Source organism: Erithacus rubecula (assembly GCF_903797595.1).
Source record: "Erithacus rubecula genome assembly, chromosome: 4".
NCBI classification, from domain to species: domain Eukaryota; kingdom Metazoa; phylum Chordata; class Aves; order Passeriformes; family Muscicapidae; genus Erithacus; species Erithacus rubecula.
In genome coordinates, this window is record NC_136686.1 from 27,374,256 (window position 1) to 27,386,402 (window position 12,147).

Sequence of the window (12,147 nt, forward strand, 5' to 3'; positions counted from 1 at the left end):
TGGGGTCAGGGCGACTGCAGTGTCAGGGACAAGGTTCAACCTGACTGCAGCTGCCCAGGATTCCTGCAGGCAGCTGCTCTCCCTCCATGCACGGGTCAGCAGCAGGAGCTGCACTTCTGTCCTCTCTGCCCTGCACTGCTGGATAATGAGGCCCAGGGAAAAAAGGGATTTTAGGCAGCAGTGAGGAATTCCAAAGCTTTTAAAAGCTGGCAAAAAGAATATGGCCACTTGTAAGTCTGAATGCTTGCTTCCCACGGGAGACTTTATATGATTTCTGCAATTCTAGGAAACTTTTCTTTAATGAAAACATTCTGTCACCACCTGTCAGGAATAAATTTAGGCAAAGAAAACAAGACAATATTGAACTAGAAGGCAGGATCTTGCAAAACATCAGAGCTGATTCATCCCTTCCCATTCCTCCCCCCCATCCTACTCCAGGCACCATGCCGAGAATACATTAACTTAACTTGTCTGGGGATTTACATTAGATTACTATCCATTACCAGGGACTTCGGATTCCTTTATTCTCCACCAGTGCCGTATTTCTGTAAGAGAGTACTGAATAAAAGTAACTTCACCTTTTTCTTCAATTACTCAGTTTCTGTAGTCTGGCAGCAGAGGTGCCAAATACAAAAGTCTTGATTACTCAGTCCCACCTCTAGAACTGGTATGCCAGTATATTAGGATATAAAGCTGTTATTTTTGTCTCAACATGCATGAATTACCCGAGTATTATATATGTAGATACACATTCTTCCTTGCTAAATCTGCACTCCTACTTTTTAGAATCTGAAAACAGTAGTTGAAACAAGTCACCGGTTGTAGGACTAAGTTAAAAACTACTCTTGGATAAAAAAACCCTCTTGAATTATTCATTAAAAGAATGAATGATAAATAACTATCAGAAAACTGTGGCTTCTATTATCACCCAAGGCTAGGGATATTTTGTTCTTCACACCCTGAACTCATTCTACACAGTTTCTGCAATGACAAAACTCAGGATTGCAGCCTAGAAAGCTCTCTGGCTACACTTTTCTCCAGTAATTGAAAAAACTGAAATTTATTCATGTAATATAACACTTATCACCCTTCAGAAGGACCTTTTCCCTGCTCCTTTCCCTTATTAATTTAGTCTCATGCTCAGCTGCCCTCCTGTGCAAGTGTTCTGCAAGCCACAAAAGCACAGTTTGCCCAGACAAGTAGTTGACCTGGCAGTAGCAAGTGGCACTGAAAGCCTTGACAACCAGCCCTGCTTTCAACATCAGAGAAAGAAACAGAAAAAATGAAAGATCATTGAGCCCAACCTTTGACTAAACATCTCCATGCCAACTTAAGTATATCACTAGTGCCACATCCAGCTGTTTGTTGAACACCTCCAGGGATGGTGACTCCACCACCTCCCTGAGCAGTCCATTCCAATATTTGACAACATTTTCAATGAAGAAATTTTTCATGATATCCAACCTGAACCTCCTCTGGTGCAGCTTGAGGCTCTGTCTTCTTGTCCTGTCGCTGGTTGTGGGGGAGAAGAGACTGAGCCCCACCTGGCTACAACCTCTTTTAGGTTCCCTCTTGAGCCCCCTTTTCTCGGGCCAAACACCCCAGCTCCCTCAGCCACTCCTAACTCGACTCACTCTCCTGACATTTCACCAGCTCTGTTGCCTTCTCTGGGCACTTCAGCACCTCAGTGTATTCCCTGCAGTGAGGGGCACAGAACTGGACACAGGATTTGAGGTGTGCCCTCACCAGTGCTCAGTATGGAGGGACAATCACTGCCCTGATCCTGCTGGCCACACTGTTTGAAACAGACTCTAACTCTCAGGAAGATCCAAACAGATTGAATCTAAGTGGTAAAAGAGCAATGGAAAGTACATCTCTTCAGGTTTAAACATAAAAAGCAAGCAAAAGAATAAAAATTTTGAGCAAGTCAGTATTTATCATACATCCATTCATACTCATTAACTCAAGTAGGCCAATACCAAAGGTTTGCCACCAGGGGATATGTCCTTTTTAAACAGTTAATTGAGTTTTAATTAATTGTGTTACCTGAAAGTACATCTTGACAAAAAGTAAGATAATTGAAATGCATTAAAAATGTGTTTATTCATCTGTCCAGAAATAAAAAAGACAAAGAGAACACGTAACAAAACAGTTTTTAGAACACCTGAAAAAAAATGGAAAACTACCAGGAGACTTGCAAATTTCACTACTGGTATGAATAATTGAATAATTGTGTGCTAGCAAATGCCCAAGATGAATAATAATAAAACAAAGAAACAAACCACAACACCAACAAAAACACCAAAACCCAAAAACATAACTAATTTACAAACAAAAAGACAAAAACTAAAATATCTGAATCAAACTATCAAACATTAATACAGTATTGCTGCAGGGGAAAAAATATTTCTTTTTCTCCTGGAAAAGATTTTGATTTCCCTTTGAGAGTAAAGAAATTTAAGCCCTTTTTTTTTTTTTTTTTTTTTTTTTTTTTTTTTTTTTTTTCCCGAATAGAGGTTACTTTTTCATTGGAATTGTAGTATTTTCCTCAGAAATATGTTTTCATGTTTTTGCTTGTTGGGGTTTTTAAAATAAAAACCTAATTTTCTAATTAAAACTATTTTGATAAGAATAATACGGGCTAGTGAAGCTTTCCTTTTATGACAGTTTCTGGCATTCAAGGCCAGACTCAACTACATTAAATACAATGCTTAAGATCAATTGCTCAGAAGCAGGAAAACAGTGAGCAAAGAGCCAGTGTCCCGATTTTACAGGTCCTGAGCCCTCATGAGATCTGTAAAGATATGCCCAGATGTTGCAGCAGGGCAGAAATGGGAACCTTTAGCCATTTTTTACCTTACAACTGGAGACTATCAAAGGCTTTGGAAGTTTTACTTACTCTTCAGTTAGCTCATCTCTCCCTTTTATCCCCATGCCTGTTTTTTTCATATATATTTCTCAAAGTTAAGATTTAATTGTCTTGTCAGTAGAACAACATTCCAGCAGTGGAGAACATAGAGAGGAAAAGATGTTAACTGGACCTTCTCTGTGTCTTTTGTGCTAGAATGTGCTTTGTCTTCTCCTCAGAACAAGAGGAAATGGAAATGTTCATCCTGGCAGGGCAAGCTTTCAACAAACATGCAGCTGAGCTACCCTGCTCTGAATGGCAATCTTGAACAAAAGAAATTAATCAAAACTTTCTGGGTTTAGTTCAGTGAAGTCAGCATGTTTAGGACATCTTAGCCTTCTTTCATTTCTTTTCTCACAACTTCAATCTCAAATTATGCACATGTTCTCTGTGACAACATAGACTCATAAAACTTTTCTCAGCTGACATGCTAAATCAAGGTATGACTAACAGGTTCTATATCTCACAAGCACACTCAGCAGAAAACAAAGCTCAGTTCTGTGTTGCTAGATGGTAAGGAACATAGCGGTTCATATTAAATCCATGCCTGCATCTTGGCTGGAACAGTGGTCAACAGTGGATGTCTTGGAAAGACTCCCATGACTAGAATAACCATGTAATGCTTGCTCCCCAGAATACTTCCCAGCTGCTGGAGATCTGCAGGTCAAGGTGGGTTTGACCCAGCAGTGTTCATTTTATCCTCAGGGGTATATTCTCTGTGAATTTGAATCCATGGAAATTCATGCTCTCCCAAACATCCAGTGGCCAGGAATCCCACAGCTAAATGCAGAGCCCATTCCTCTGCTCTGAACTTGAGGGGCCTGATGGTTTCATTTGATGGCCCCAGTTCTTTTGATGACAGAAATTGAACAATCAGCCACTTTCTAATTCTTCCTCCCTATATCATTTATGTCTTGCTGTCCTCTCTGCCTATCAACAGAGGAGTCAGATAAAAATATAAGACAGCTGCAAGCACATCAGTCATTTACATGCCATTTTAGAAAGTGAACCCAGGGACTTTGATACATAAACCCCATTTACTTTCAATTACATTTTGATTCCTTATTGCCCACCCTGAAAGAAATTTACTCTAGAATCTTATGAAAAGAAATCTTAGGACAGATTTTAAGTAGATGGTAGATATATTTGAGATATCCCATTGACATTTCTTTATACTACAGTGCCATTTCCAACTTAAGATCTTGAAAACTGCAGAAAATTCATCCTATATTTTAAACTTCCTATTTTGCATTGCTGAACAGAATGAAATATCCTTCCATCATCTATTGTCTGCCACAGCACATCACTGCCCAGCCTGAAGTCTCAGCCTCATTGCCTTGGTCCCCTTTATATTCTTGCCACTTTCAAGTCTTCAAGCACTGGAGAATTCTGACCCCATTTTGATCTGGTTTTGCATCATAAACACTATTGGAAGAGATGAATCCTGCTACTAATCAGTTGAATCATGATTAAAAACCACAGCAGAAGCAGTGATGGGAAATATGAACTTCTTAAGAAAGAGAAGTGCTTGAGGTAAAGGTGGGAAATACTCTCTAGTCCTTCAAAACTGATCTCCTACCGAAATCCTCATGCACATCATGACATCTTTTAGGCACTTAAACACCTGCAGGCATCTAAACTCACTGCAAATTGACTAAAATCCACCTAGACTCATGCCTGTCACAGTATGCCCAACAGTAGAAGAAATCTCTGACTGTCTGTCTGTCCTGCTCCTCCTGAAGGCGAGAGCCCCCTGTTTGAACTGCCACTCTGCTGTGTTTGGAGCCAGGATTTATTCAGTGCTCCCTCGTGCCAGGGTAGCCTGTGTCTTACCCAGTTAAATTGACTGCATGTTAACTCGGCTAAACCTAATGCTTAAGTAAGTTATCTGTTGTCATGGATTTAACTGCTAACACATTTCATATTCCCTGAGGAAAGTCAAAATAGTAGAGCCTCTAAAATAGCTGAAAAGGAAAATCTCTGTATTATCTCAACCCTGAAATTTAGCATTTGACCGACAGTACTATACTATTTGAAAGCAATTTCTGAGCAGAAAAATACTACAAAAGGGCACATTTCTTCCCCAGCAGAACCATAGTACTGCTCTCTCCCATTAGCACAAATTGTCCCAGTTCTTGCCAAACAAGTTGTAAAGAGCAGACAATGACAACTTGGCAAAAATAAAGCTTTCATTCTGCTCAAAAACCTGATGAATAAATTTTATAGCAAGCACTGTTCTGTACCTGGCAAGGTATATTTGTCCTTCCTCACTACCTCATGAACTAAACAGAACATTATTAAGCCAGACTGTTTCCTTTCCCTGCCCATAAGTACTTGCAAGAGTAGTTACTGATTATTGAGTATCAGAGCCCAAACCCATCTAAAAGTATTAAATGATACATAATAAAAACAGAAGTAGGACACAATTGCATCTTCATTACAGATTTTGTTTAGCCCAGCCTGGATTTTTAGTATATTCTGCTCGTACTAATTTCTTCTTTTTGTTGCTCCTAAATACTAATTTCTTGTTGATATATTTGATTTTCATTAATTTCCAAGTGTAGGTACATCTTGCCCGAAGAAATAGCACCAGCAGTGTTTGACATGCAAATTTGTTTACCCTAGTGAAAATGAACAAGGTACACAGCGCGGATATTCAAAGAGATAATACAAGCAGACATAAATGAGAATTTATATCTAATATGTACTTCAGTGATCTGGTGACAGGCTACTGAGACTGACTAAATTAACTCCTAATACAGTCAATTAAGACAGGTAGGTCATTTGGCAAGAGAAATGGAGAGGAACAAATCCAAAGAGACAAGATTGTTGAGGTCTGGAGAAGTGGCTTTCCATCTGTTACCTGGAAATGTAGACTGTGCTCTCTGTTACCACATTCCTGCAATGTCTAATAGACAGCTTGTCTCCATTAAGTACAATGCCAATCTACTGTATTTGAATAACCAGGAAGGAGGAGGTATGCAAAAACAGGAAAACAACCTCAGGGATTTTCCTCCTGCTAATATGCATTGTATTTTCTTACGAATAAGAAATTAAGTGAAAAGAGGGGCACATGGAAGAAAAAGAATCAGATCTTTTGTGTAGAATGCAATCAAGTGGACCAGCCTCAGCTGACATTATTTACACATCCAGCTGCAGCACCTACATATTGCACGACAGGATTCATACAAGCAAGGAGGTACTTGGACATGTCTCTGCTACCCATGTCATCTCTAACTATTTTGAACAGCTTGAAGAGCAAGAGAAGCAGTGGTAGCCAGGAAGATCTGTACACACAGCTATCACATTTCTCAAATCTAAAAAGAGTGTGTAGAGACAAGAAAAGGGCGAAATCTGTCTGAAAAGATCAAACTCCTATAAAGCATCTCAAATATAGTGTTAGGATAATTAGTAATCAATGACCTCGCTGAGGCTCCAAAGATTTTAAAGTGCTCCCTTTGTGAAGAACAGATTAGATACAAGTAGCTGGAGGAGCCAGAAGGAGTGGTAAGCAGAGGCAGGCACTTGATAAGAGCTGTTGAGCTAAGCTCCAGGCCCGGCAGAGAATCCTGAAAGCTGCAGGCTAGCAGAGCATTGCTGCTGCCGTCCTTCCCTGTCCATGGTACTCGCTGTGCCATGCTGCACGGCCCCGGTACAGTGCCAGATCTCACTGAGCTGGGACTGCTCTGCTTTCCTCCACAGACTACAGCAGGGGCCCGAGGAACACCTGGAGGGCTCTCTGCCTAAGATGTGCTTCTGGACCCGGGGGCAAAAGAGCAGAGGGTGCTGCACAGAGCATTGCTGTGTCACTCTAGAAGCCCCAGGCCTGCCAGGCACTGTACACCACTGCTGGCACCAGGTCAGCAGTGCCTGATGGCTTCATCCCACTTCAGTGACCAAAGTGTGGGGGGCAGACAGCTCCTCAGGGACATCAGCTCACCTGGGGAGCCAAGGGCTCAGCTTAGGGAAAGCCCACCCCATCCCACACAACACAAGAGCAGCTCCCCCAGGGCACCAACATTTCACTGATTCTACCCATCTTCACAGACCCATTTTCTCTGCATCACATTTGAAATTCAGTACACCCCAAGCAGAAAGGGAGAGGACATTATTTCATGTCTCCAGCCACAAAGCCCAGGGGGTTTCTTTATGTTAATGAGGCACCCAAAACAGCTCTTTTACTTATTGCTCCTTTATGAGCACAGATGGCATTGGAAAATATGAACCAAATGTAAAGTGTAATTTAACACAAAGTTTTTGACCCATACAAAATCCTGTGCAAAAGCTTGAGCTTTCCAACTCAGTGGCCCAGCTTTTATTTATTTACCTACTTACTTTTGAAGCAATCACTGAAACAAACTGCATTTAGGGACAGCAAATCAGAGGGGTCTCAAATGTTAGGCCTCCTGTGGCTGGCCATAAAATCACATGACAGGGGAACAACAGAAAAACAGGATTCTTTGTGCTTTTTGTTCCTTTTCCAACAGATATAAAAGCAAAAAAAGGGGATGTTAAGATGGAAACAGTAGAAAATCCTCTATAACAGCAGATAATAAAGAGGAGACAAAACTGTCAATGATGAAGTTTCATACTATATCCTAGAGAGTCATAACATGAAATTAATTTTACTGTTTGTTCCCCACATGACTACTGTTTTTCCAACACATGCTAAGGACTATGACATCAGTGAGGAAGATTGCCCAGTGGGATGCCTAAAGTAGAATCAGAGCACTCCTGATTCAAAGTGAGATCTGCAAGTTCTTGTTATTTCTTGCTCCATTTGTTTAAAGGGAGATTTCCTTTCTCAGATGATTTTTTATGTAGCCTTTTTTAGAGCTAAGGTGGTGCCTAAAAATTAGGAATTACAAATGTTACCACTTTAAGCTAAAGTTATCTCAGTTTAATGTCTCTTGGCAATGCTCTAGTTGCATACAGCACAATAATTTAGTACAGGTAGTCCATAACTCACATGGAGGTCAATCTGCAATGGGCAGCTCATAAATATGCAGCATGAAACAGGCTGACAGCACAAATCAACCCTCAAAGCCCAATTCAGCCCTTGAGCAGCCACAGAATTAGGTATGAAAAAGAAATAAAGCTCAAATACCTCATCTCCACAATCCCCAAGGTAATTTCGCCCTGTAATAAACCTTTCATTTCATACCTTGACCTTCTCTGCATTTCCTCTCCTTGTAGCAAAGGACTATGATGGGCAATAGAAGAAGATAAAATTCAAATAAATAATTTGTTCCACATTATTCACTATTAGAGGATAGAATTAATCAGCTTTCTCTTAACCAGCTTGTCCAAACCATATAACAAACACATAATAATTAACACTAAGTGCAAAATACAGCTATTTAAAAATGAGATTAGCAATATCAGGCTTAGGGAGTCCAGCTAAGTGGAGGGTTCCTCCCAAAACAAAGAGAAATCATCTTGTTTGTTCTGTGTTCTGTTTCCCGGGCTCTGCCAAACCAAGCACAGCCTTTGCAACCTGGATCTGTGACTCAGAACAGCTGAAGAGGATCCCAGGCTCCAATCACCTCATTCACCAGGAAGTGATGGAAGAGATTTCCCATGTCTTTTAATATTAATTTTGAGAGATGTCCAGCTACTCCAGTTGTCTGAGCTACTACACACTCAGGCTAATGAGTCTAAGAACATAACAACAAAATTTGGAAAGATCACACAAAATGGGAGTAAGACAGGAACAACAACAGGACAAGAAGCCTGAGCAGTTACATGATTCATTCTTTTGCTACCGTGCCTTCTACACTGGCACTATCCTCTTACAGCCTGTTTCAGGATGCAGCCCAAGTCTACATAGAAGGAAAGCTCTCCTTTTTGGAAGGAGTGAGAATTGTGATTGGAGCTGGATATCAGGGAAAGGATCCCTACTGACTTAATAGCCTTTGGTAGCAGTTCCAAGGTGGGGTCTGGCTGGGTACCATGCTCTCCTCGGCTAAGAGCTTGTGGCTATTTGGTTATTTTTCTACAGCTTTTAGCAGTGCCTTCGGCCGTCATGAGAGCCTTGCGTTCGCCCGCACACAGCACCACCAGCGCCGCTGCCTAGCGAGGATGGAGAGCAGTTCCCTTCGCCCAAGTCTGTCGGTGTCCGAGATCTCGCAGCCCAGGGATCTCTGCCGCCGTGCAGGGAACAATAGCGGCGGGGAAGCCCCGGCCGCCCGCCCGGCCGCCGCTCCCGCCCGCAGCTCCGGGCTCCTGCGGGCGCTCCGTACCGGCGTTCGCAGCCAGCGGCGGCGGCCTGCGGGAAGACCCCACGCCCCGGCTCTCCGCCGCCGCCGGCATCCATGGCAACTCCGGTCGGAGCGCGGCCCGCCCGGGGAGGCAAAGTTTGCCGCACCTGGGACCGCGCCCGGCTCCGCGCCCCGCCCGCCCCCTCAGAGCTGCCCCGCGCAGGGCGCCACCTGGCGGGACCCCGCCGGGCCCGCCGCTCCCCGCTCCCGTCCCCGCCCGGCACGGCGCCCGAAGCCGGACGGCGGCCCCGCGCTCACCGCGCCCCCCCGGCCAGCGCGGCGCTTACCTTGCGCAGCATGCTGGGCGGGCAGCGCCGGGGGCTCCCCGCCGCGGCGCTGCGCTCTCCCGCCCCTCACGGCGCGGCGGCCCCTCCGCGCGCGCCGCCCGCCTGCCCGCTCTGAGCGGCGGCGCAACGGCAGCGCCCGCACGAGGCAGCGCGGCCGCGGGGGGGCCGGGGCCGGGCCCACCCACCCCCGCCGCCCGGCCCCTTCCCCGGCCGCGGCCCCCGCCCGGGCCCGCGGAGAGGCGCGGATGGGCGTCTGGCCCCGGACGGCTCCTGGTCTCGCCGCCTGGGCGCCCGGAGCTCTGTGGAGAGCCCCCTCGGGAAGCAGCGCGCTCGCCCCTCGGCCGGCCCGGGTCAGAGCCGGGCAGGGCTGGGGCTGCTCCCTCTGGGGAGCGAGGAGCCGCCGGGCAGGGTGGATGCATGGTCCGGGTGCTGGGTGGCTCTACATGGTCCGGGTGCTGGGTGGCTCTGCATGGTCCAGGTGCTGAATGGCTCTGCATGGTCCAGGAGCTGGGTGGCTGCATGGTCCAGGTGCTGGGTGGCTCTGCATGGTCCAGGTGCTGAATGGCTCTGCATGGTCCAGGAGCTGGGTGGCTCTGCGTGGTCCAGGTGCTGGATGGCTCTACATGGTCCAGGAGCTGGATGGCTCTGCATGGTCCAGGAGCTGGGTGGCTCTGCGTGGTCCAGGTGCTGGATGGCTCTACATGGTCCAGGTGCTGGATGGCTCTACATGGTCCAGGTGCTGGGTGGCTCTGCATGGTCCAGGTGCTGGATGGCTCTGCATGGTCCGAGGTGCTGGATGGCTCTGCATGGTCCAGGAGCTGGATGGCTCTGCATGGTCCGAGGTGCTGGATGGCTCTACATGGTCCAGGAGCTGGATGGCTCTGCATGGTCCGAGGTGCTGGATGGCTCTGCATGGTCCGAGGTGCTGGATGGCTCTGCGTGGTCCGGGTGCTGGATGGCTCTGCATGGTCCAGGAGCTGGGTGGCTCTGCGTGGTCCGGGTGCTGGGTGGCTGCATGGTCCAGGAGCTGGATGGCTCTGCGTGGTCCAGGTGCTGGGTGGTTGCATTGGCCCAGCCCGGTTCGACCGTGGGAAGACGCTTGGACCATGCTGCTTTTGATGATTGAACCCCACGGTGCTCCAGCTTCTCGTAACAAAGCAAGTTTTGTCCAAAGCAAATTACAGCAATTTACTTTTCCTTAAACCTGTAGAACACTATCAGAGTGACAAGCTGTTCTCAATATAATATAATAGAACCCGATCTCTAAAGGTATTTATTGTTACACACTTGTTCCATACTTTCTGCAATGATGTTAAATGCAGGAATCCAGGGCTCCCGCTGCCGGGTGTGTGGAGGTGAACCGTGGAATGTTACATCTGCACACACATCCCCCGGGTGAACATGTGTGCTGAGCAGCCAGATGTGGGGCAGCAGGTTGTGCTGTGTCTCTGAAGGACTGGACCACACATTTCAGATTCTGAAGAACGTGACTTACCTTAGGGCAACCCATTATTTGAAGTTTTCTCTGTGTCCTGGTACATTATTCAAGTAACTTTTCATGAAACTTCAGTCCTGTGAGCATACAGAGCCCACAGAAATTAATTTCTAGCAAGATAGTTAACAGATAAAAAGCAGACAAGTTAGGGCAAAATGTCATCACATTTACACTTGAATTTGGTTTGACAGGAGCAGTTTAGCCAAAACGATAATATTCACTGGCAGATTAGTATTAAGTTTGTAATGTTGTGTCATGGAGAGCAGCAAGACAAGAATACTTGGTCAAATTTCAGCCATCATATTTGTGATGCTGAGTCAAACGTTGCTGCTTTTGATATTGTTGTATATGGTGTCACTTAGCACAATGTTACCTTAAGGTGCTAAAATGTTGGGGATATCACTTGAGTGGAATGTGCAGTTTGTTATGTTGGTTATGGCCAGCATCAGCTATTGGGCTAAGATTTCCTGTACTCCTTTTAGCATGCTGATTTGTGTCTCCTGATGCTGGTTGATAGGTACTTGTGCTCTCTCAGGTCTGATTGTACAGATTTCAGTAGTGCTCCTATTCACTTGCTCAGGTTGCCTCTTTTCTTTAGTCTCATGAAAATGAACAACCCTGAGTTTTGTAAGATGTCCATATTATGGTACAATAGGATGTTTTCAGAGTCACTGTAGATGCACAGAAACCAGCAGTGTTTCCAAGAATACTGCCTGCTACAATCATTAACTCTTCTTGGCCACTATCTAGTGTAAAATGCTGAGACATATCCCTCTTCATGTACCTGCTGTCACCTCAGTTGCAACAGACTCAGATTTCCTTTCTTCCTGACATTTCTGAATTGCACATGCTGCTTTCACGAGGTTTGATTGTGTAAACTTGATACAACTACTAGTTTACCAATATGTGAAATGAGATAACAAAAGAATAAGAACACCAGCAATAATCCTAGACCATAGACATAGGAGAATATTCTCTTGGTATTTAGCTTGTTTTTTCTGTAGTTACAATCATGAAAATATATGTACTCTGAAATCACTTATTTTCTGAAGAAAATCTTGGAGCATAATTAAGAAAGAGTTGAAATCCTGAGATTTAGGTGCTGTAATGCTAAAATTACATGTATGGAGTTCTTAGAGTACTCCAAATGTCAGTGCTTGGTACCTTGCCTTTTTATTCATTAGTAGGGTTCAATAC

The 12,147-nt window shown here is 44.9% G+C and overlaps 1 protein-coding gene across 1 annotated transcript in view; it reads right to left on the reverse strand.

Annotated features, from left to right (window-relative positions):
- The window catches only part of TMCC3 (transmembrane and coiled-coil domain family 3), a 131,038-nt gene extending 121,546 nt beyond the window's left edge, over positions 1 to 9,492 (reverse strand). The window contains exon 1 of the mRNA XM_079303476.1: positions 9,456 to 9,492. Coding sequence (XP_079159602.1) covers positions 9,456 to 9,467 — 12 coding nt within the window. The 5' untranslated portion in view covers positions 9,468 to 9,492. The remainder of the gene's footprint in view (positions 1 to 9,455) is intronic.
- Between the last annotated feature and the right edge of the window lie 2,655 nt (positions 9,493 to 12,147).